Source organism: Haemaphysalis longicornis, unplaced genomic scaffold (assembly GCF_048455015.1).
Source record: "Haemaphysalis longicornis isolate Haplotype H1 unplaced genomic scaffold, Haemaphysalis longicornis Haplotype H1 scaffold_6, whole genome shotgun sequence".
Taxonomy (NCBI): Eukaryota; Metazoa; Arthropoda; class Arachnida; order Ixodida; family Ixodidae; genus Haemaphysalis; species Haemaphysalis longicornis.
In genome coordinates, this window is record NW_027526407.1 from 53,476,027 (window position 1) to 53,498,744 (window position 22,718).

Sequence of the window (22,718 nt, forward strand, 5' to 3'; positions counted from 1 at the left end):
CCTTGAGCTATTGAGTTCACGCTCTAAACGTTTCTCTTTGTCCAGTCCGTCGTACCCCTGTCGAGGTTCGTGGAACCCCCTGAGCAGAATGAAATGCTCCTGGAGACTTACCTGAAACTTTTGCTGTCGGGTGAGTGTGTTGCACGCACACCTTGGAAAACTTTGCAGTCCTAGTTATTAGTATCGAAGATACTAAACTGTGTCCTGGCTGTCACAGCCATAGAGTTTCTTACACTATACGCTAGAGAGGAATCCGGCGCTACCGTCTATACAGCTCACATCAAGGCTGTCTGTGTTGTCACGTGCCACCATTATACCGTACGCTCGCCTTACTTTCGTCGTTGGCTTGGATTGAAACGTTTTAGTGGCCGTAAATTCAAATGCATTGCCACAACATGCCAAGAAGAGCGCTTTGTTATATACCTAGAAAAAAAAAAACACTGTTTTAAAGCTAAGGAAAAAGGAAGTCAAGCGTGTTCCTTTTAATGAGAGTCTGTTGGAACAGTTGTCTTGGCATATCAATGCCTAGTGAAGAAAGCAAACCTCCAAAAAACGCTTCGGAATCTGATCCTCCCATAACCCCCTACGCCGACCTGGATTCCCAGGCGTAGTTTCATCTCTAGTATGCTTACTAAGAAACTCTATGGTCACGGCCTTTCCTAGGCTTCTACAAAGCCATAGTACATTATACATCATTGCAACACATTATACCATGCATTCGGTGCACAGTTCTCTTAGTCAGTCATCGCGCGTCTGTGTCCATCTGCCCTTGATGATGATGATAGAAGACCTTCCTTTCATATTGGGGTGGTGGCTTACAAAAAAATCGACCTCGCCTGCACTTGTCAATAGTTGCTTACTTCTGCAGTAGCTATACTTCTTAAAACCTCTTCTTCATTATGCTGTTCTACATTTTATCTATTGTTATTCTATTGTGTCTAATCTCTAACCCCCTTTCCATATTTTTAAGCCATAATTCCTACCTTTGTCAGTTACCTCAAAGGTTTCGCAGTTGATGCCCTCACCGGCATCAAAACCCAGAGCCAAGGTTAATCGTGCACACTTGACCTCACTTAGGCTCAAAGTCTGTCGCAATATGAATCAGAACTCCCATTCTCTTCCGCACTGTACAAAGCTCCCATCTTGCCACTCATGTTTGTGCACATTGGACTTAATTCTAAAGCCCTTTGGTCTCAAAAAAGAACGCACTGCTTTCAGCACAGCGCTCATAGCTCCCTCTGTCCCATTCCACGGGGTTCATAGTGGAACGAGGCTTGCTAATAAATGGTCTCTTTTATTCGCCTCTCCAGAGCACCTTTGAGCAGTTCCAGGGCAGCCCAAAACTGCTCTAGCAAAAAGAATTCCATGGGCAAACAAAATACGAAGCTGCTCTAGGGCAGTCCTGAGCAGTATAAAATGACAGTTTAAAAAAAAAAGGCCTAAACTTTTTTGCAGGACGGCTGGATCGCAGCAGAAGCCCCCTGCTCCATGCTATCGCGGAGCAGAGTGTTGTTCGTTTCGTACACAGCACGTCGTCCAGCCCCTTCAAAGAGCACCTGCTTCAAGTCCTGTCATGCTACCGCAGCAAGGTACGTAGTGGGGTGATCTGTGCAGTAAGGTATCTTTGGGCAGTTGCCGCGTAATCGTCGTAGTTGACATACCTAGTGCTTGAAATATTTGCTCAAACTGTTCTTTCCAGGAGATGCAAGGGTGTCGAATGGAGAGTAGCATTTTATGATTCTGGTTGGGAATTCCCGGCTGGTTTGTGGGTGGATTGTGGTGATCTCATTATGAGTAAACGCAGCTAGCTCGCAACTGACTACAAAGTTAGAGGAGTGTGCTTGCAAAAAAGGATAGAGATCGAGCCCCCCCCCCCCCTTTCCCTCTCTCTCTCCCTCCCCCCTCTCTCTCTCTCCTCCCCTCTCTCTTATACCTATCTATCTCTTATCCCTATCTCACCCTCTCTCTCTTATCCCCATATCTCACCCTCTCTCTCTTATCCCTATCTCACCCTGTTACTCTTATCCCCTCTTTCTTATTCCTATCTCTCTCTCTCTCTCTCTCCCTGTGCATTTTAATATTATAGAATGCGGTGGAGCAGATCTAGACTGACCTCTTTAAAAAGGGGTGAGGGGGGGTGGGGGATGCTTTGAAGAAATGGTCGGTGGCCAGTAGGGAGGGATGGCATGTTCTGTAGGTTCAGTAGCTGCTAGCTTTAAAGGTGCCCCGAAACTTTTTCTCCTTCCATTCAGATCTACCACTATCGTGAGTGGCATATGCTGCATTATTTGTTACTCTCTGATATTAAGTGAGGTGGAACGTCAATTATGTGAATCACTCGAGGTAGTGAAATATATTTGTATCGGCCCAAATACACCAAGAAAACTTGCATTCATTTTCTCTACTTGCACCCGTGAGAGTCTCTTACTTTCTGCAACTTTTCCTTCACCTTGAGATGTCTGCGCGTGCATTCTGAAAGGCCTGGAAAACTTGCACCAATTCCTCCATTTATTGTGTTAGCCACAATGTAAACTCATATTTTGGCTATAAACTCATTTTGCTGTGCGAAAACTTTTTTTCACAAACCACAATACCAACTGCACTCCGCTTTCCGGGATGTCTAATATGTGGAATTGCTCTGTTTTCATATCAAGCCCGCCGCTCATGTCATGCTTAGCTGCGTCAAAAGCTATCAAGTAACGTATATTGTGCTGTGGAAGTAATATCCCACTCATAAGCTTTCATACATAATAACTGTGAGGAGCCTTACGTGTGTCTTTTTTTAAGCGAAGCTTTCTACGTCTCACTAATGGCATCCGTGTGCACCACAAAACGCACTACGGGAAAACAAACTTTCCGACGATGATGATAATGGGTGTAGAAAAAACGCTTCTGCGGTTAGAATCGGACCCAGGTCCCTTGTGACGTCTATTCGATCGCGCCATTCCAACGCGGTCGAAGCAGTTTGGACTTGAGAGGGGTGCACGGACGTGCCAAATTAGAGAGAAAAATCACCTCCGTCTAATGATGGCGATGGTTGCACGCAAAGCTTTATTCGTGCGAAATCAAAACGCAAAGGGTAAAAGTCGAAGCCACTGTAATCAAAAGTTCGAACTGTGTGCGAGTCAAAGTCAAGGCTCAGCGAGTCAAAGTCTAAATCATCTGCAAGTCAAAGTCCAAGCTGAGACGACAACCAAGGAATCCCTGACGAGAAAGCTTTGTGATCACTTATCATCATCGTTAGACTGAAGGGGTGCATGATTTTCTTTATCTGTGAATTTTGCAATGCTGCGTCTTCTGAAGCTGTAACAAGAGTAGAGATGGGAAGGTAGGTAAGGAAACACCCGTCATGTGGATGTTGTTATTGATCAACTGTGTTGGAAGCGCTGTAGGTGTAGTCTTTTGTGCTTCTCATCACAGCAAGCCTTTGTTGTACTCCTTTCTACAATTACAGGAAGCTGCCGAACGCATTCTTCAGTGGACACCGCCAGGGAAAGCGATTGGGAAAGGCACGTGACCTTGTCCCCCATTGTTCATAGTCTCTCATCCTTACGTTAATGTATCATGCATCCTGTGGCAAGCATCGAATTATGGAGTGAATCGTCATCACTCTCCTTGGGGTTTTTAGAACTTCTCTACAGCTTGGTACCATCGTGCGGGGATGGGATCGACTGTTAATTTTAAAATGTCCTCCGAAATTTGAGGAATGTGCAAGTGCCTTTCGCAATGTCAACCTCCTTCCCATTGTACATAAAGTTGCCCTGTGTGACATTATCTATCTTTCGGCATGAATAAAAGGTCGTGCAAGTTGTTGCTTTTCATCAATTTTTCAGTGTTTGGCTATTCTTGGCTGGTGTGGCAGCATGGATGAAACGTTATTGCAGGCTTGTCGGTACATACTGATATTAAACAACAGCTCCTGAATTGGACAAGTGACAAGGTTGAGCACCAACAAGAACTGACAAAGCATATTAGTGCAGGCTAATACGCGTTTTCATATTAGTATTACTAGCCCGCACTTATATACGCTCTTTCAGTTTGGTCAACGCTCTTTCTTGTCACCTCTGGTCCCGTTCAAGTGTTGTTGTCAATATGAAACATTATTGTCGCATTGTCGGCAATTAAAAGTGGCAAGAAGATCGCATTGAAGGTGTGGGAAAGCAGCGTTGTGCGGTTTGATTCGCTTTCCTGTGCAGAGAAATTGAATTTGATTTTTAAAATAATCTTTTCGGTGGTACAGAGCATGCAGTTGCGAACGATTATTAAAGCAATCGCACCAAACTGAAATCTCCTTGCGCACCAGTGACCACACTGCGACTATTACTTGTGAAAACGTATTACCATACTAGTAATCAATGGCATAAAGTTGCCTAGCTAAGCAATTAGTTTTTAGAACTACATTTATCCAATGCCAAATACAACCTGCAGGGCAGGCAATGGTCCTATAGGACTGCTAAAGTTTATTATTGATATTTGTTGGCATTTTGAAGCTGTGGCTCAAGGCAGACATTTACTAGCGCATTTTTACAATGTTGTCTTGCGGCTTGACAGAAATACTGACAAAAAGACAACACACTATTCAGAATGGGTAGCTGCAATATTTTTCATTTTCCAGCAGTGTTTTGGCACATGCTGGCTGCGCAATTCAGAAGAAAATGAAAACTGAGTTTCCAACGGCTGATCTCCAAAGGTAAAGAATAATTTAGAAGATTGGTGCTTTTATTGGTTTTATGCTACTATGATAGCAATAAAAGTGAAAAACAGCTTCATTTATTTTTATCTATTGGTGCTTGCATTCGTACAATGCTCTTAGATTCTTGGTTGAAGCTCGTACCGAGATATCGGGGCATTTCTGCGGGACCTTCGTTTTTAAGCAGTTCCTTAAGAAATAACACCCAAACTGCACACGTAATACTTGGGTATCATTTATTTAACCGCCATGATTGTACACCTGTTTTCAACAAGTTGGATGGCATCACGGCGTTCACCCACGGAATGGTGCCCAAATGCGGCTGAAACTACACAACACAGCATGCGCGCAAAGTGCAGCATAGTATGGAGAACACAAAATGAATAGACGCAAGTTGTAGGCACTCTTGTACCTGCGGAACTCTAGGTCTCCATCTTCTAATAGTCTTGGATGGTGTAAAGGCAGACCAGTTAATGGACTCCATTCATACATGTCACTGAAAGACAAGGGCCTCTCACTGACTTCCAACAGCTTTTAACTACTACTATCTGAATCCATTCTTTGCACTTGAATTTTTTATTGAAGCGTTTATCTGCACTTGGAGTCGCTTCCAACAATAAACTAAACGATGAATGGTTTTCAGGTCGGCACACCAAAGGTCCACAGCTGCTAACTGATGGAAGAGACCGCAGCGACAGCAGTCGACAAAATACATGGACAAGCATTCACTTAGGCTGGGTTGTCCACACAGCCAGGACATTGGTCTACTGGTTTGAAAACTAAGAAAAACCTCATGACAAGTTGTTTACATACATGTGGTGGTATAGCGCATACCCGTGTGGGCGATTGGCCGAGAAGCGGTCACCTTTATGGGCAAAAGACGTGAGGTTTGTGCAGTGGAACCAAAACTCTTTCCAACCGTTCCAAATTGTCTTTTCTAAGCACCTCGTAATTAAATAAGAACTTTATTTTTCTTCTGTTCATTGGCCGATTCCCTGATTGGGTATGTGCAATACCTAAAAGCGCAACAACAGACAGAAATATCCAAATACGACTTGGCCAATTCCCCACAGTGGGTTCACGCCAATGATTTCTTGGGTCCAACGCACCAATTTGCTGACAACGCAGGAAAGCAACATTCGCCCCCCATTGCCAGAATCCTGTTTTCGCGACCACTCAGATCGCACAGCGCGGCTTAGCTCATGGCAACGCAATAAAAACGGCGAGCTCGGCTGTTTGAGATTCCGTTCAGTCGACGTCGAACTCGTCACTGTCCCACAAGAAGCACGACATTATCCTGCGACGAAGGATAGCCCGTCACGGGACACGTCGCGCGACCGCTCGACAAGTGAGTCCGGATGCAGTCGTAGCAAAACACGTATCCGCTCGTGGTCAGCACTGCAGCTTGGGCTCCGATCTCGCCCATGCAAAGCGGACACACGCCGCGACCGACGGAACCTTCAGCGTCTTCCGAATGCTCGTCGGGTTTCGGTGGCGGTGGCACGGGGGGTTCCGCAATCAAGCTGCCTTTCCTCTGAGAGTTCCACCAGTCCAGGAAGTGCAGGAGAAACGCCGCTGTCGCTAGGGTCGCCGAGAACGCGTCGGCAATACCGCGTAGCACCCGCACAGCCCTACCCGCATTGGGGTCTGCTAAATCTGTGAACGCCGGCGCCACTTCCAGGCGCACTGACGACAGGGAGAGAGTCGGTGAATGGACGGGTGACTTCCCGATAGCGTAGAGCAACGCGTACGTCAACGAAGCCGCTTCGCAAGTGAGCGAGACGACCGGGTAGAGTCGACGAAGCGTCGCGATCCAACCGTCTCGCGCAGGTGCGTCCTCGTCGAAGACGACGGAGTCGAGCTTGTTCCGGACGTAAGGCAGCAGCACGAGAGCTGCCAGGGACTTCAGAAGGTGGCTCCGCTTAAGCTCGCCGCTTTGCCGAGCCGTTGTGGGAACTCGGCGCAGGCCGTAGAAGTGTTCGGAGAACGAACTGGCGTAACGCGTGAGATGGTACAGCTGAACGGAGAGGTCGGCCAGAGACACAAGTTCGTCGCGGTGTGTCTCGAGCCACGATCGGCCAGCGCTTCTGCCGCCACTTCTCAGATCGGCGAAGTAGGAGAGTAGGTGCCGTAGTGCGTTTCTGAGCGCGCGAGAGAGATTTTCCTGCGCGAGGACCTCGAATATCGACGGTTTCTCGGCGAGATGTGTCGCCAAGTGAGCTCCGTACTCCGCCATTTTGTGCTCGGATTTGGCTTGGGCTGATTGTTTTGTACTTTTTCCTGTAGCCAGTATCACCATTGCCTGCACTGAGCTGCATTAAAAGCTGATTACAAATATGCTTAATTTTATTTTACCAATAAAATCTTGCAACCGTTTAGCCGGTATTTCAAACGTCAAATGTGAGATGATCCGAAAGCAAAACGGCCCATGGGCAGACGACCAGACGAGCACGCGAGCACGGCCAAGTGAATGCACATTGGTGCACACTGCATATGGGCCCGGTTAAACTAGTGGACTTTCCTCTTTAATCGCTGCAGCAAGTTTTTGGAGCTACCGTTGGCAGAAAGCTTGGGTATTTTTAATGTTCTCGACCACCATGCTTCGCCGCGACGTGTTGCGGCTCTATAAACAGCTACTTCGGACTGGAAGAACATGGGCAGCAGAAACGCCGGAGAAAACCCAGGAAGAGCAATTCTACATCGTCTCAGAAACGAAAGACATTTTCAGGAGAAACAAAGACGTAAGCTGCCTGACAATTAAGAAAGTAATGTGACTTGTGTGCGGCTTTTTAATCGTGGAACGGTGTTTTTATAACTTTTGTTTTAGATACAAGATACGGAGACGATCAAGGAATGTTTGAGAGAAGGCCAGTCGAGATTGGACTTGGGTAAGATGCATGCGAAACTGCTCACTTGATTGCCGCTACAAACCTTCCTACAACCTCTATTTTAATGTGCTCTAATTTTACTTTACTGGACTCCTGTTTGCTGTGGCGTGGTTGTTAATCAACTAGCTGCTGCATCAATGCGTACGGGTAATATAGCATTAGTGGTGTTGCACTTGTAAAAAAAAGCGAAACAATGGATTCTCGTAAACTGCTCAAGCTCGAACTCTTCTGATCAAATATCACAGATTTTCTGTATAAACTACGCCTAATTACCATACTTTTCTCGTTTCTTCGGGATTAAAATTCGCGTCGCCTTTAAAACGAAACTTCACTTTATTGTGGACAAAGCAGCCTCATCAAAACTGCATTTTATGCATTGACTTGATGCGGTATTCGTGCAGTCATTTTTGAACGCGAGCAGTGCAGACGTCTAACTCCCCCCTCTTGTAAAAAAAAAAAAAAAGAAACTTGTACAGAAGTGACTTACGGCACTAGGTATGCATGCAAATTTTTCCTCAAGCCGCTAACAAGGTTTTTTTTTTTTTTTCTTCTTCTTTTTTTGTATTCCAGCTCTCCACTACCGCAACCCGTATCCAAGACCCGTGAACTTGGCCCCGAGTGCACTTAGTCCAAGTCACGCCAAACACCTCAAAACACAGCAGAAACTGTGGAAGGCGTCAAGACCCATCTACGTTCGATCCCTTGACCCCGATGGTACACCACCGGATGACAAGAAGTAGACAAGGGAATTTTAGCTTGCACCAATTTCATTTCTTGTTGTTGTACCGTTGCGTAACTTGTTAGCCTGCAGTTCTTCTCAGGAAAGCTTGGAAACCCCGCTGAATAAATAGTATGGTAAAAGTAATGTTTCTCCAGGCAAGTCAATTCATTTTGATAACACATGTTTCACAGCCCATGGACTTCTTCTCACGACACCGGGAGAACCTTGGCTAAAATTCCCAAGGGTGTACTGAAGAGCTTGTTGGTACATCATATCGTTTAAAAACAGCGCGAAAAGACTAAGGAAGGAACAGACTGTTCCTTCCTTAGTCCCGTCTTCCGCTCTGTTTTTAAATGATAAAATTCCTGCCCATTCAAATAAAGAATAACAATGCGTAAAAACAAGTTTTTCTTAAGTTGGTAGATTACGGTTCCATGAATACGAAATGTACCATTCACAGCAGCAGCTGTTGTTTATCGATGCACAAAAATGTCGCTAGCTTGGAAATGACATTGCCACGTCGGGAATTTTTCTCATTACGATTTGTGGTATGTAGAAAACCTTGAATGGCAAAACAGAGTTGACAGAGCTTGTCTAAGCATGTTTCTGTCAAAAAGCAGCAAGGTATAGACATCTAAATTAATGTATCTGGAAACTTCTCAGTGTATGTTTTTAAAAAGACACTAACTTCAACTTGTAACAATTTGTTTAAAAACAGGCTGTCTCCTTACGACTGGCAACAGGCTTCATTCCAGCTTCGATTTTGGTCAAACATTTTGCTTTGTTGTGTAAGTGTTATATAAAGATTTATGCGGGTGACGCTAGCGCCCCTGCTTACTGCCAGTGCATATCCATATGAAAGGCAGTGGCAAGAGTAGAATATTACGAGTGCAGTCGGTTGTGCTGCCCGGTCTCCTGCTTATCACAAAAGTTGATGCTCATTCGGCTGACTGTGACGTGCTCTGTCACGTTGCCAAAAATCAAGGGGAAATGGGCAGAAGAGATAAGGCAGTCGCAATCATTTATTTTCTAATACAACAAGGCAGTGTTTGTCATCAAAAAGCCAGAATAGCAACAAATGTTGTGCTCTTTTAGCTTAAAAGAAACTATTATCAGCCTTTGTTGCCCCTCTCAGTAAGACAAAACTGTCATCAGCATGCAAGCATGCACAACCTGCCAGCGCTGTTAATCTGTCTGAAAAACGATTTGTGTAATCTTTGAAATCTTCGCAACGGTAGAAACGAAGAAAAATATGTGCCTAGCTTTCGGAGTCCGCTGCTGTTTCATAAGCCATTTGCTAAATACTTTCTTTCTACATGCGACCAGATTTGGTTCTCCCAAAGCTTTGCTACCTGTGTGCCTGTAGCCGGGTAGTTTCATGCATTCGGATGACTCTAAAGTAGTAGGTTTTATTTCTTGACGCAGTACCCACATTCGCAATGGAAGCTAAAGCCAAATTCTGTGTGGGTGAGTGTCCTGACATCAGCACGTAGCTCACCAATGAAGATCTATTTTCCGTCTGCATACAGTACTTCAGCAAGCGTAAATCAGTCTGTATATTTCCTCCACTATGACACACCTACAACCCAGGTGTAGATAAATCCTGGATTTAGAAGATTGTGCACTCCAGTGCCGTCGATCCAGTAGACAAGCGTAGGTAGCATTGGTTGGTTGGACCCTTGAGTCATGATGCATCCCCATGCGGGGGATTGGCCAAGAAGCTGCTGTAATGACTAGGCTGCGACCCGGTTTATTTTAGAGAAAAAAATAGAGAGTAGCATTGGAAAGCCTTTGGGCAGTAGTTGACTAGATCAATCTTCAAATTACACATGCCCACTCTGGGGGATTGGCTAAAAATTAAAAAAACATGCATGCGAATTGCAACGAACACAGACCTGTTTGCCATTGCGCCAGCTGCCTCGCCCCCAGGTGTTCCAGTCTTGAGAACGCGAGTGCTTGAGGACTCGCTCACAGGCAGACTTAACTGCCATTTTGGTTCAAAGTTTTATTGCTGGTTGGTGAAACAAGAATGCCGACATACTGAACATCTGCCACCACTCACAAAAGCCTCAAAATTCAGACTAAATTAATCCCAACCCCTCTACTTTTGTGGTCAGTGTAAATAGGCAAAAGCTCCGCTCTGTTTGAAATATCTTTAAAAAAGATGCTTTCGCAATTCATCTTTTTTCCACAGGACCGCGTTAAAAGCAATATCTTGAAGCAAAGACGACGTGGCAACGGGAATATACTTTTTATTCCAACCCTTTTCCCCCTTTTTATACAACACAAAATCCACTAAACAGAACTGTACACAAACATTCAAGCAGCTGCAAAGATTCCCATATTCAATACCTACATAAACGGGCTGGCTGGTTTCAGGCTTGAAGGGAATTAACATTCTTTTGCGACGTAACAAAAACAGTTACATAAACACAAAGCAACAGGGCTGTCACTGTTTGTAGTAGTCTCCGTAGAAGTGACAAATTGTGTAAAAGCCTACAATAAAAATTCATCGTAACCAAGGCCACAACAGCCCGCAAAAAGAAGTGTGGTCCGTTTCTAACCCTAGCTTCCAGACACAATCCTCGTTATAAAAAGTCTAACATCTGTGCTTACAGACATGATTCGCATTCAAAAGTTCAACACTGTTCTTCACTAACCGCAATAAGTAGAACTTGCATCCTTGCAGGACTTCATTTTACAACACATTCGGGAAACGGACTCCAGGAAAAGCTAAATCCTGCCCTTGGAGTGTTTTTGCGACCTAATGACATAGCTTGCCTTTTGGACAAATTTACCTAAGTGGTTTGACCACATGAAATACTGCCTGGTTCCAGGATTCAATAGCAAAATCTACGACGCTTGAAAAATAGGTCAGCCATGAATACACAGCCAACACGCATTGTATGCGCAAGTTCATTCATTGGTAAAAAAAAAAAAAAATCAGTTGTCACTTTGACGCTTCATGCCCAAGCATTCAAAATTCCCGCCTTCAGGGCAGAAAGCTAGTAAAAAAATAGGTGCACACTTGTGATGCCATGTATATAGAGAGCATTCTTTTCTGCACTACTAACCAGGAGAACAAATGCTTGCCAGCTTAGCGACAGAAAACAAAAGCTTTTAAAAATTCACCGGCCATCAGGTGCACCGTAAAAGGCAGAGTTTTGGTGCACCATTAACATGTCACAAAGAGAAATAAAACAAAAAAGAAATAATCCACAGCTCGGATAGCTCGCTGCTTGAAAAGGTACTTGGAAAGTATACATTTGAAAGCACTATTATGGCTCGTACGTCGACAAGAAAAAAGTATTGTCGCGTCCCACTACCTAGCGCGGAGTACAATGTTGAATGCTCCTCCATTTTTGGTCACACCTACTACGCATTGCATAGCTTTGCCCAGTTCAACAAAAAGATAAAAAAGAAATATCCGAACTGCTGTATTATTTCACTTGTAAGCACCCTCATGTTTTAAAAGCTATGGTGCTTAAAACAGGACGCGCACCTGATTCAAAGCACACCCATTCAAAGATTCCGGCTTTTCCAAAACTTCCTCTAAGCTAGAGTGGGAGACAAAGCTCATAATCGAAAAAATGCATTAATGCAGAGTAACAAATCACAAGTTCGAAATGCACAACATAGTTTCGCAGTGTTTGAAACGCAAGCTACCAAAAAACATTCCCAAAACTTCCGTCTGTCAGTGAACATTTCGTGCAAATGCGCGATTAGACCTGTTTGTCGCAAAAGCGGGCAGGGATACGAGCTGGACCAGCAGCCATAGTGGCAGCAAATTCTATAGGGGTGTTGGAGGAGGCATGGAGTCTTGGTACGAAAGCCCTTGTGGTTTCTGTGGGGAGTTTGGCGGCATTGAGTCTTCGAGTTCGGACTAGGCAGTCTTGGCTCTGAAATAAATAAATAAAAAAAAAAACAGAATAAGTGGTGCTGTTTTACCCATCTCCGGTGCTGTACATCAAATGGTAAAATGACCATCCGTTTCGCCTAGTTATGATGCACGCAGAAACGAAGGTGCATTTCCTTTACTTTCCATTTGTAAATGAGAGACCAGATGGCGCCACCATCTTGCTAGATGGTGCAGGGGCATAACAAGTACTGAGTAGCGAGAGACAAACTAAACTTTGAGGACACCTAAGCACTTCGTAGGAGCTGTGAATGCTGAAGCATTAATGCTCAATTACCAGACATGTGCCAGTATTGTGGGGGCACTTTGCAGAGCCCTATGCTGCTGGTGACCGCTGAGCCTCTGGGCGAGGCTGCGGTGGTGGTGCGGAGATCGAGATGAGGCACGCCTATGCACTTCCGAGAACCCTAGTGCTAAATGTAGGGCACATATTCCAGTGAGAATGCTTTCCCCCGCCGACGCTACATGACAGGGGCCTTTTGTGACTTCTTCAAGGTGTTCCTCGGTCCCTTTAAAAGGACCATGCAGACAAAATACAAGTCTGTTTTATTTGAAATATTTTTGTTTTTTAGTGCCCCCAGTGCTTGTCCGGAAGCAAACGATGCTTTATTCACCACGAATTTATTCAATTTGTTAAAATTTTGATTCTCCCGCCAGATTGTGTGTTTTTATGACGTCTGCAATGACATCACAGGAACCGCCCTGCAGCCAATTGCAGAGCCTTGTCTACTGTTAACCAACCTGGATTGGCGCCACCATACCACGAAATGCCGTTTTCTGCCTCTGCTTTGTTTTTGACCATATTTGCTCCTGGCTTCTTTTGTTAAGGTAGAAAATATACGCTTTATGAAACATGGTGCTCGCTCGACACATACCGGGCTTATGACATCATAGGTTCTGTTGCGGAAAATGAGCTAGTGGCTCGCATGGCCATTCCTTTTTTTCCTAATTATAGTTGAGCTTACTTGAGCGAAGTGTGCGTTAAAAGTGGCGTCAGTATGGTTCTAACGAGGCAATCTTTCGAGTGAACCAAACTTGAGCTTTGTCTGCATGGCCCCTTTAAGCGCAAACGAGCCAACAATTGACAAAAGATATACATTCCTTTAAGCTACAAAGAGCTTCCTGTACCAGTGCCAGGCAAGTTCACTCCCACGCACTTTCTTAGCCGTGTCTTAAAAGCGTCTGCAGCGACACGCTCACCTCTTCATCCCCATCAGGTATTCCGCAACGCCCAGAAAGTAGACAGTCTGGGCGATACCAAACAGCGGCGCAATCACGATCATACGGCAGCCGGCGCCCTTGAAGAAAGCCTGTACACCTTCCTCTCGTAGGATGCGTCTGAAAGACAAGCAACGGAAAGGGACGGGTGTGAACTTTAGGGATCGTGATCATCGAACTAACCGCCACATTTTGCTGCTGCTGCTGTTCGTTGATGTTCAGAAATGAGGGTGAAAATGGGAGGCCAGATGACTGCACTCATTCTGGCCGCCACAATGTGCAACACCTCTCTGCGACTGCGCAACCAGGCCTTTAGAATCATGTCCCTAAAGTAGCACGTAGCCTAACTTACTTACCACAAAGCTGGGTTGTAAACCCGATTCTCGCTAGCACGACACTGGTCAAATAGAAACCAAGGAGAAAGGAAGAGAAAAATTGAAAGTTGTTTTCAATAAGGTGTGTGGAAGTTGTCGTGCTTAAAGCTGCTTGGCTTTTGCCGGTTGTCTTGCCCTTTTTGCTCTTGTTTTGAATTGTTTTTACCACAAGTAGTGTTGTTTACAGTGTAGCTCTGTTCTATAAGAACGATTGATTTGATTGATTGATTGACAGTTGGGTTTAACGCACCGACGCAACGCAGGCGGTGAGGTGCGCCGTAGTGCAGGGCTCCGGATTAATTTTGCCCACCTGGGGATCTTTAGCGTGCGCCGAAATCTCATACACACGGATGTTTTTGCTTTCCACCTTCATCAGAAAAGTGGCCGCCGCGGCGGGGAATCGAACCCGCGTCCTCGTGCTCAGCAGCACATATTCTATAAGAATGGCGCTGAGCACCTAAACTGAATAAAGTACTTGGTTCATCCCCTCTCCCAAACTATGGCGAGATGATAACGGTGACGGGGACAACACGCTGCACAACCACGGGGAGAAAAAGAGCGCTAACAAACATCGCACTTGGAACGCTCTCTTTTTTGCCCACGCGGCATTATTTTCTTTGTTGCCTTGATTGAAACGTTTCACATACTGACAGAGGTGATTTAACGAGGCAGGACCCTTAGCGCTTTTGTGCTAAAAGCAGCTTTTTATATGATACGCTTCTCATAAAATGCTTCTAAAAAAAGCATCTCACGCTTAGAGACAAATCAGAAAAGCAACTCGAAACCTCTCCAAGAAATCATTATTTTTCTCTCTCTCTCTCTCTCTTACTATGTGCTTGGTGTAAGTCGAGTTGCCACTTGGCCACTGACATCACACCAGCAAGAATATTATAAAGCTACATTTTCAGGGCAATACACATCCGATTTCCGATTAGGAAGAGGAACTAGTAAGAAAGAACACTGTCACTACCACTGCTGTTAAAATCGGGGGTAAAAGTGGGGTAAGAGCACTGCCACAATCATCATTATCATCATCACTATCACGATACTGAAGCAGGCGCAGGACATACCCCATTTCTGCTTAGAAGCCGCTAGAAAAGCAGGCTGCACTACTACAGCTACCAGCGTCAGAATTAAGACCAGGTACGTGACATTAGCAACATAATAATACCCACCACTATCATCATAATCAGAATTAAGCACAGACATGTAGCACAAGCGTCTCGGAGAGTCTGTTTGCAAGTCATTACGCAGCACCGCGCGCCTAAAACAACCGTTTCAAGGTAATTTAACCCAAAAAACAATGTGACTGGTTGATTTGATTGATTGTGGGTTTAACGTACCATATTTTCATGTGTATAACCCACACCAAAAATGCAAAAATTTGAGGTGTGAAGTAGAGGTGCAGATTATATGCGAGGTATTTCCTTTGGAGCAGCTTTATCGCAATGCGCGTTGGGCAGTGATGCCCTTACAGCAGTAATAGCGACTAAGCCACAGTTATCCCATTGACAGTGCTTATTTTGCACACACAGCTCACCAATATACCAACATGAATAAATGTATGCGGCAAGTCATCTAGTTACATAGTCAGCTAGGTAAGGTCTTTTGCATAAACAAATGTGTAATGTTGCTGGAGTAGTAGAATTGGTCCAGCCCCTTATGTATAAAATATGCGGGCAATACGCGGGGATGTATTTTTTTTTTATTTGTTGACGGAAAGTGGGGGTGCAGGTTATATGCAGGGGCAGGTTATACGCGGAAAAATACGGTACGTAAGCTACACCTGGGCTGTGAGCCGTGCCATAGTCGAGGGCTCTTCCAGATTAATTTTGACCACCTGGGGATCTTTTACATGCGTTGAAATCTCTACACACTGCCTTTTCTGCTTTTCGCCTTCATCAAAGGCCCAATCTAAAACTAACCTAACGTTGCGTGAGTTAATCTAACTAGACGTTCTTCAATTTTATTTCACTCAAAACGACGCGACAATGTGGAAAGACTTACAAAAGGACTCTCCTGGTATAAGCAATGCAATCATCAGCCATTACCATGCTCATCACCCCAACCCGTCGCGGTGGCGTGGCTAAGGCCATAGAGTTTCATACTAATATATACTAGAGGGAAATCTGTCGCTGCAGTCGCGGGCCGGCGTGGGCGGCGTCATTGCCGCTAGCGACGTTCCTCGCCTACTTGGCTTAGATAGCCATATGACTTCTTTTTTGTCTCAAAGCCAAAATCAATAAAAACTGGTAACATCATTTTTTTTGTTCATCGTACATGAAGCTTCTACATAATCACTGACAAATTAATCTTTTTGGAGGTTCAATTTTATAATAACAAAACAAATTTGATGAACCTTTTACAGTAATATTGTTGCTTTTTGCAGTCAGGGGCAACTTTCTAGCCTGTTAATGAGCCATGCCAAGGACAAGTGGAACGTGCCTGCCCGGTACGTGACGGAACGCTTGCCTAAGCGCGGCTCCCCTAGACAGTGGCGCCAGATTTCCCTCTAGTGTATATTAGTATGAAACTCGATGGCTAAGGCGTTGCGCTGCTGAGCATGAGGACACGGGTTCGATTCTCGGCCACGGCGGCCATTTTTCTGATGGAGGTGAAAAGCAAAAACGCCCGTGTGTACCAGATTTCGGCACACATCCAACATCCCCAGGTGGTCAAAATTAACCCAGAGCAGCCCTCCACTATGGCGTGCCTCATTGCCTGCGTTGCGTCGGCGCGTTAATCCCTCGATCGATCAATCAATCAATCAATGGAGGCAAAATGCAAAAGCCTGTGTGGTGAGATTTTGGCACACGTTAAAGATCCCCAGGCAGTCAAAATTAATCCAGAGCCCTCCACTATGGTGCACCCTTATACCCCAATGGTAGCTTCGGCAAATGATGATGATGATGATGATGATCCACTCACACGAAGGCATCTGGAATGCCTGAGTAGGAGGCCTCGCCCGGCGCGCGACTCAGCAGCTGAAGTCGCGTCTTAATGACGTCGCACGGGTTGACGAGGAAGGCGGCTGTTGAGCCGGCTCCGCAGCCGGCTAGGAACGAGGTCCAGAAGACCGCCGTGCCGTCGGAGCGGCTCGGCCCGAGCGAGTTGAGGTGGGCGAAGAGCGGAAAGTAGATGACGGAGAAGGTGACGTCTCGCAGCATCGTGGCGCCCGTTCCGCGGTACAGGCCGACAAGTCCGCGCTCGCGGATCAGCTGCGTGGCGATGGCTCGCGCCGACAGACGTTTGCTGTCCGCTCCACCTGGGGACGAGAGACGGCCATATGTTGGGCTCTCGCATGATTTTCATGCGATTCCCTCCAAGATGAAATACTCACTGACGACCGCATCACAAATTTATTTAGTTCGCCTGTGCCCATTCCAGTCTTGCGACACCAGAAAGCCTTGCCCACTAAGACTCGAGGGGTGGGGAACGGCATAATAGTAATATATACTAGAGAGAAATCTGGCGCTGAAGTCACGGGCCATTGTGGGCGCGCACCGCCACTGCAGCTAGCGACGTTCCTCGCCTACTTGGCTTGGCTAGCCAACATGGCTTCTTTTTTGTCTCGAATACAAAATTTACAATAAAGGGGAACATTGTTTTTTTGTTCATCTCGCATGAAGCTTCTAAATAATCCCTGACCAATAAATCTTTCTCAAGCTTAAATTTTATAACAACGAAACAAATTTGGTTAATCTTCTGCAGTAATATTCTTTTTTTTTGCAGCCAGAGCCAACTTTCCAGCCTGTTCGTGAGCCATGCCAAGGACAAGTGGAACGTGGCTGCTCTGTACATGGCGGAACGCTCGCCGAAGCGTGGCTCCCCTAGACAGTGGAGCCAGATTTCCCTCTAGTATACAGGAGTATGAAACTATGGGGAACAGCGGTTGATATTTGCACAACTACAAGGCTCATTTTCAACCCTAGACTAGACTGAAGTGACCTGCGAGTGTTTTTAACAACGAAACTGTTCCCGGTCGAGGCTTTCATGGGAAAAAATGTGGTAACGCAGTCACAGCAATGCGGGAAGGGCATAGCCTAGAGAGAAGGAGAGCAAGCGCCGAGCACACATGCAGCAAGCTAAAATAATTCTTCACTGAGATGCTTATATAGCCAAAGCTTTTCTGAACAACTAAATATGGTGGCAATGCTTATACTTGTGAGCACTGTTGAGCAAAAAGGAAACTTTTGCTCAACAGTGGTGCTCAACTTTTGCACATTTGCGGCAAGACATCAGTGCATAAGTGATGTTTGCATTGTTCTTTTAATTGCGAATACATGACTGCTTGATTTTCGTGATGGCAAACAAAAATATATGCAGTGAAAAAAATAAAAAGCACCCGTGGCGCCCCCTCGTGGCAGTGTTCCAAGTTCAAAAAATAGCAAAAGGTTCCAGTAGATGGCGCAAGCAGTGGAACATGGCAAAAATGAATCATGACATTGAGAGGTTCTATGAAGCTTAGCCTTGTCACTAGGGAATGGCAGGCCGCTTCGCTGTTAACAGGTTTGGCGACATTAAAAGCTTTTTTTTTGTTGTCACGTAACATACCCGTGCGGCCGGCGTCCTGCAGTTGAATCTTCAGGAGCTCCATGGGTGTTGTGACAATGATTTGGCAGAATCCCGCTGCTCCACCAGCGAGCATCTCTTGTGTTAGGCTTAGCTTCCTGCGAGAACAAAACGTAACTATAGAACTCTGAAACCGCACTCAAAAATAAGTTCTTTTGTTAGAATCACCAACAACGCTGCTCTCAAAGCGAGCTGGTTCCCTTTTTTTATTTTTTATTTCCGATGCGGGAATCTCCAGCTTGAACTCAACAGGCGTGAATCACGTGAGAGAGTTCTATCGGAGAAGGTATTTACAAAACACCGAAAAGAGTAATAAACATCACCTAACTACTTTATCGGGGCAAAAATAAGGTAACACAGAAATGCCAAACTCACCCAGCTGAAGATGAAAGAGCATGACGAAACAAATCGTTGGCGGCGAGCTTGATGGCTTTCTCGGGCGTGATCAACAGGATGTTGACTGCCGAACCTGAAATGCGAGAGCACTCCGTCAGGCTGCGTGGTGGTAAGTTAAATAGAAGATGCACTGCCCAATGCCAGCCTAGACCGTTGCTCTTAAACTTCTCTGGAGTAGATATGTTCCTCCTACGTCTTCCATGACAGTACCCACCATTTGAGTGAGGTCTTTTATCCTCATGTTTGCTAAGGGAATTGATTGATTGATTGTAGGGTTTAATGCGCCGATGCAACACAGGCGATAAGGCGCGCCAAAGTGGAGGGCTCCGGATTAATTTTGACTGCCTGGGGATCTTTAACGTGCGCCGAAATCTTGTACACACGGGCGTTTTTGCTTTTCACCTCCGTAGGATGTTTGCCAAGGGAAGCTCACAATGACAGCTTTGATTGTGCGAAACTAACGGGTTAGTCATGACGTTCCCCCAGTCTATAACCGAGTAAGCTGCACAGAAAATGCTGAAATAATTTGCTCAAGCTGAGTGCACGTATGTTCCGCTATGTGAGCGGCCCCAATTCTTACCTCTATACATGCCAAAGAAGCCCTCCGCAGTATAGGTCTTCCGAAAGCAGTCAAGCCTGTAAGAAGTACAAGTCAATGGGGAATTGCCTTCATGAATACGGAGCACTCTTCTTTTCTTTTGCTTTGAAGTGTACGGTGAATATACAATTGTGCGGTTGAGAACAAGTCTGAATGTATCACTTGTTGCCTCGTATTTAGCCAAAACTAGGCTAAATCAAGCTTAGTCGCCTCTCGTAACACCAAGACCAGTCAGCTAGTATACTCTTTGAAATCTTTCCAGAACGCCGCCACAGACTACTGCACTAACAGTGCTACCTGCTTTGCCAACCAGCTTCACTGCGCTTGGTAACACTGCCTTTGTGTACAGGTCCGATCACAAGTAAACAGAGCACCGGAGCATTGGCCGAGAGATGTCCAGTCTACTTTTAAATCTTCCCAGAACACTGCCCCAGATTACTGCACTAACAGTGCTACTTGCTTTTCCAACCAGCCTTTGTGTACAGATCCGATCAGAAGTAAACAGAGCATGGGAGCATTAGCTGAGGTGTCTAGTCAACTCTTAAATCTTTCCAGAACACTGCCACAGATTACTGCACTAACACTGCTACTTGCTTTTCAAACCAGCTTCAATGTGCTTGGTAACACTGCCTTTGTGTACAGGTCCGATCAGAAGTAAACAGAGCACGGGAGTGTTGGCTGAGAGGTGTTGCTGCGCTGCCTAGTTGGTCCAGAAAGGACAATGTGGAACAACAGGCGCATTCCGGAGATGCGTTCACACTTTCCCCACCGTCTTATCTGATATGCTTAATTGTCGCTCTGCTAGCCTGTCGGACTGGGCGCGACAGTTCCCAAAAGTCAGCGCCAGGCTATACAATGGTGATGGTTATATTGCCGCCAGTAGCCATCAACGGCGACGGCATCTACAGCTGATGAGTTTGAGCAAGCTACACACATATGAAAACATGCCTTGTTGTGTGCAAAGGCGTGACAAACGTGCTCATGGGTGGCGTAGTATTGCCTACTTATCAGATTTCCCGCTATGCCCCTGTGGTTCAGGACGTCATACACCGACAACAAAAATTGCCATGGAGAATGTACGATGCACATTCAGTATTCAGATGATAAATCACTGAATAAATTATCGTTGTTTTAAAAAAGAAGCCAGCTTTTGATGTCGTTCTTTGGTTAGACGTTTAACTGCTTGCTCCAGAGTTATGGCTGTCTCTTAGTTCAGCACTGTTATGGCAAAGACGAAACACAAAACGCACATGTTCAGATTAACTCCCGGTTGTATACATGTGAGTCCCCCATCATGGCAGGCCTCATGGGCCAGATGCTTTACTTCTGTATTAAAATGTATTTCAATTTACTTAGCACGCACCTTAGTTGAAAAAATAGCCATATCTTTGTTTCTGGCCTCGATTATGTCCCAGGAATGGCAAGGAAAATATCAATATGATGATGCTCCAAGACCCATCGCAAAAAGAAAAAAAAAAACTCTGCCTCACTTTACAGCACTCAACGAGGCACGTTTTGCTGTGCGCACAGCTCCCTCGAATTCAACAGCAGCTGATTTAGTCACCTCTGATAATTGCGGGCAGCAACGTAACCAGAGCCATTGTGTAGCTTAGTGCTGCCCTTTGTAAGCCATTACGTTTAAACACCAGTAGAGAGGCAATAAAGTGTATCGCTTAGACCGAGACGCCAGTACAGATATGAGAAAACATGTCGGATAGCGGAGCAAGGCAGTGCGAGCGCATCGCACCTCTTGGTTCCTGTTGGGCTTCCTATGTGGCACAGTGACACCTCTTGGCCACCGCTCCAATTACTTCTAATTGGACCTGTACGTCATTTGTGTCACTTTGTCTGACAATGCAAGTCATGAAAGCAAAGAAGTCGACAATCTTCTAGAAATAACAAGTTGGCGTTAGTTGAGTGACTGTACAAGACCATGAAGACCACTGGACACCTCAAATGTGTATCACTAATACTGGGCTTGACATGGAACTAGGCAGCTGCTGTTATTTAGGTTGGAGCTTTCAGCACATAAACACATCCCTGTCACGAATTCCAATGTCAACCTTAGACAATCTTTTACAAACTCGCTACCAAAGACGAGTTCAGGCTGGACTCTGCAGTGGAGTGCAACTGTGTTCACTACTTGATTTGGTTAGTTCCTCAATGGTGGCTCAGTTGACCATTTGCAAATTCCACTTCCAGATGAATATCAGCCGGTGGACTTTGTCCCTAAACTCTGGTCACGTGACGCGTTCTATAAGATGTAAATCAAAATCACACACACGCACGTGAAGCAGGCAGATTTAACTTACATGGAGCGGTACATGCGCTCTCCATTGGGGCCAATTTGTTGGTTCTGTAATCTTGTCTTGACCAAGTCGATAGGAAAGACGCATGTGACACCAATGATACCCGCGATACCGCCATTGACTATCTTGGGTACCAACCTGCGAGAACGGGAAAACGCTATTTCAGCAATTAAACATTCCTAGATCCTTCAAAAACAAATGACAGCTCTCATTTTTCGGTGAAGACGACACAAAGAGCTACGCATGTTCGTACAGCTCACCAGCTAAAATTGCGGCATTGTGTGGCGTAATTCGTACGCACTAATCGCGACAAGATTTCAATCAGTTTCTTTGTCGAATCTTTACAAATTCACGCGCTGTCGGGGCTTCAAGTTTCACGGTCAGGGAGAACCAAGCCGAAATACGGCTGACCGATCGTTTGAAGCGACGGGCGCAAAATGATTCGGCCAAGCGTCGGGGCAATCCCCGCACTTGGCCGTCGCCTCGCCGTTATCAGCTGCTAGCCGTCGTAAAAGGCCACTTCATTGATAGGCAGCGAAGGTCGTGACATCCCATCGCGCTTCCCCGCCGGCCAATTGAATTTTCCATCGCCAACGGCTTCTGTAGAAGCTGACAAAGAGCGAAGTTTCGCAAAGGCAGTAACTAAAACGATGTCATCGTAAGCAGCTGGTTATGCTAGACAGAAGAAAACAACAACAAAAAAACACGACAATGCGCGACTCGACAGATACGCGCGCGCGCTCTCAAGTAGTCCGCGCGTGACTCTATCCGCATGCGCGCTGCTTTTTCACTCACGGAAATCGGCCCTTGGTTTGAGCGGCCATGGTCTTCAATGACTTTTGGGGCCGAACTGTTTCTTATTCAGTGTCGCCGAACCGCCGGAATCGCCGAAGGACCTGGAGTCCGCGAGCGACTGACTGCTGCTTCCCGGCTCCGTCGGCTCCGTCCGGCGACAGAAGACACGGCGGCTGCTGTTGGAAACGGATTGGCTTGGATATGCGATTTGTACAGCAGCGATTCTGCCGTTCTGCGCTAG

The 22,718-nt window shown here is 45.7% G+C and overlaps 4 protein-coding genes across 5 annotated transcripts in view; 2 read left to right on the top strand and 2 right to left on the bottom strand.

The window, feature by feature from the left end:
- Positions 1 to 3,825, top strand: part of LOC144142688 (RNA polymerase II-associated protein 1) — a 44,107-nt gene extending 40,282 nt beyond the window's left edge. The window contains exons 26-28 of the mRNA XM_077674350.1: positions 46 to 130; positions 1,456 to 1,589; positions 3,455 to 3,825. Coding sequence (XP_077530476.1) covers positions 46 to 130; positions 1,456 to 1,589; positions 3,455 to 3,517 — 282 coding nt within the window. The 3' untranslated portion in view covers positions 3,518 to 3,825. The remainder of the gene's footprint in view (positions 1 to 45; positions 131 to 1,455; positions 1,590 to 3,454) is intronic.
- A 1,082-nt stretch (positions 3,826 to 4,907) lies between these two features.
- On the bottom strand, positions 4,908 to 6,935 carry Pex12 (peroxisomal biogenesis factor 12). Its single transcript, XM_077674359.1, has one exon. The coding sequence runs from the start codon at positions 6,924 to 6,926 to the stop codon at positions 5,958 to 5,960; it is 969 nt and encodes a 322-aa protein (XP_077530485.1). The 5' UTR covers positions 6,927 to 6,935; the 3' UTR covers positions 4,908 to 5,957.
- LOC144142693 (LYR motif containing protein 1-like) lies at positions 6,924 to 8,443 on the top strand. Its single transcript, XM_077674360.1, has 3 exons — positions 6,924 to 7,431; positions 7,518 to 7,578; positions 8,149 to 8,443. Exons 1-3 carry the CDS (start codon positions 7,273 to 7,275, stop codon positions 8,316 to 8,318), a joined length of 390 nt encoding a protein of 129 aa, XP_077530486.1. The 5' UTR covers positions 6,924 to 7,272; the 3' UTR covers positions 8,319 to 8,443.
- A 2,090-nt stretch (positions 8,444 to 10,533) lies between these two features.
- Positions 10,534 to 22,644, bottom strand: LOC144142691 (mitochondrial glutamate carrier 1-like). Of its 2 annotated transcripts, none has more exons than XM_077674357.1 (8): positions 22,478 to 22,644; positions 21,686 to 21,820; positions 19,356 to 19,411; positions 18,755 to 18,848; positions 18,362 to 18,477; positions 16,736 to 17,072; positions 13,416 to 13,553; positions 10,534 to 12,198 (listed from the first exon to the last, which is right to left on the bottom strand). In XM_077674357.1, the coding sequence occupies exons 1-8, from the start codon at positions 22,504 to 22,506 to the stop codon at positions 12,183 to 12,185; spliced, it is 921 nt and encodes a 306-aa protein (XP_077530483.1). In that variant the 5' UTR covers positions 22,507 to 22,644; the 3' UTR covers positions 10,534 to 12,182. The 2 variants fall into 2 exon arrangements, with proteins under 2 accessions (XP_077530483.1, XP_077530484.1); XM_077674358.1 differs by lacking the exon at positions 22,478 to 22,644 and adding an exon at positions 21,943 to 22,325.
- Positions 22,645 to 22,718: the final 74 nt, after the last annotated feature.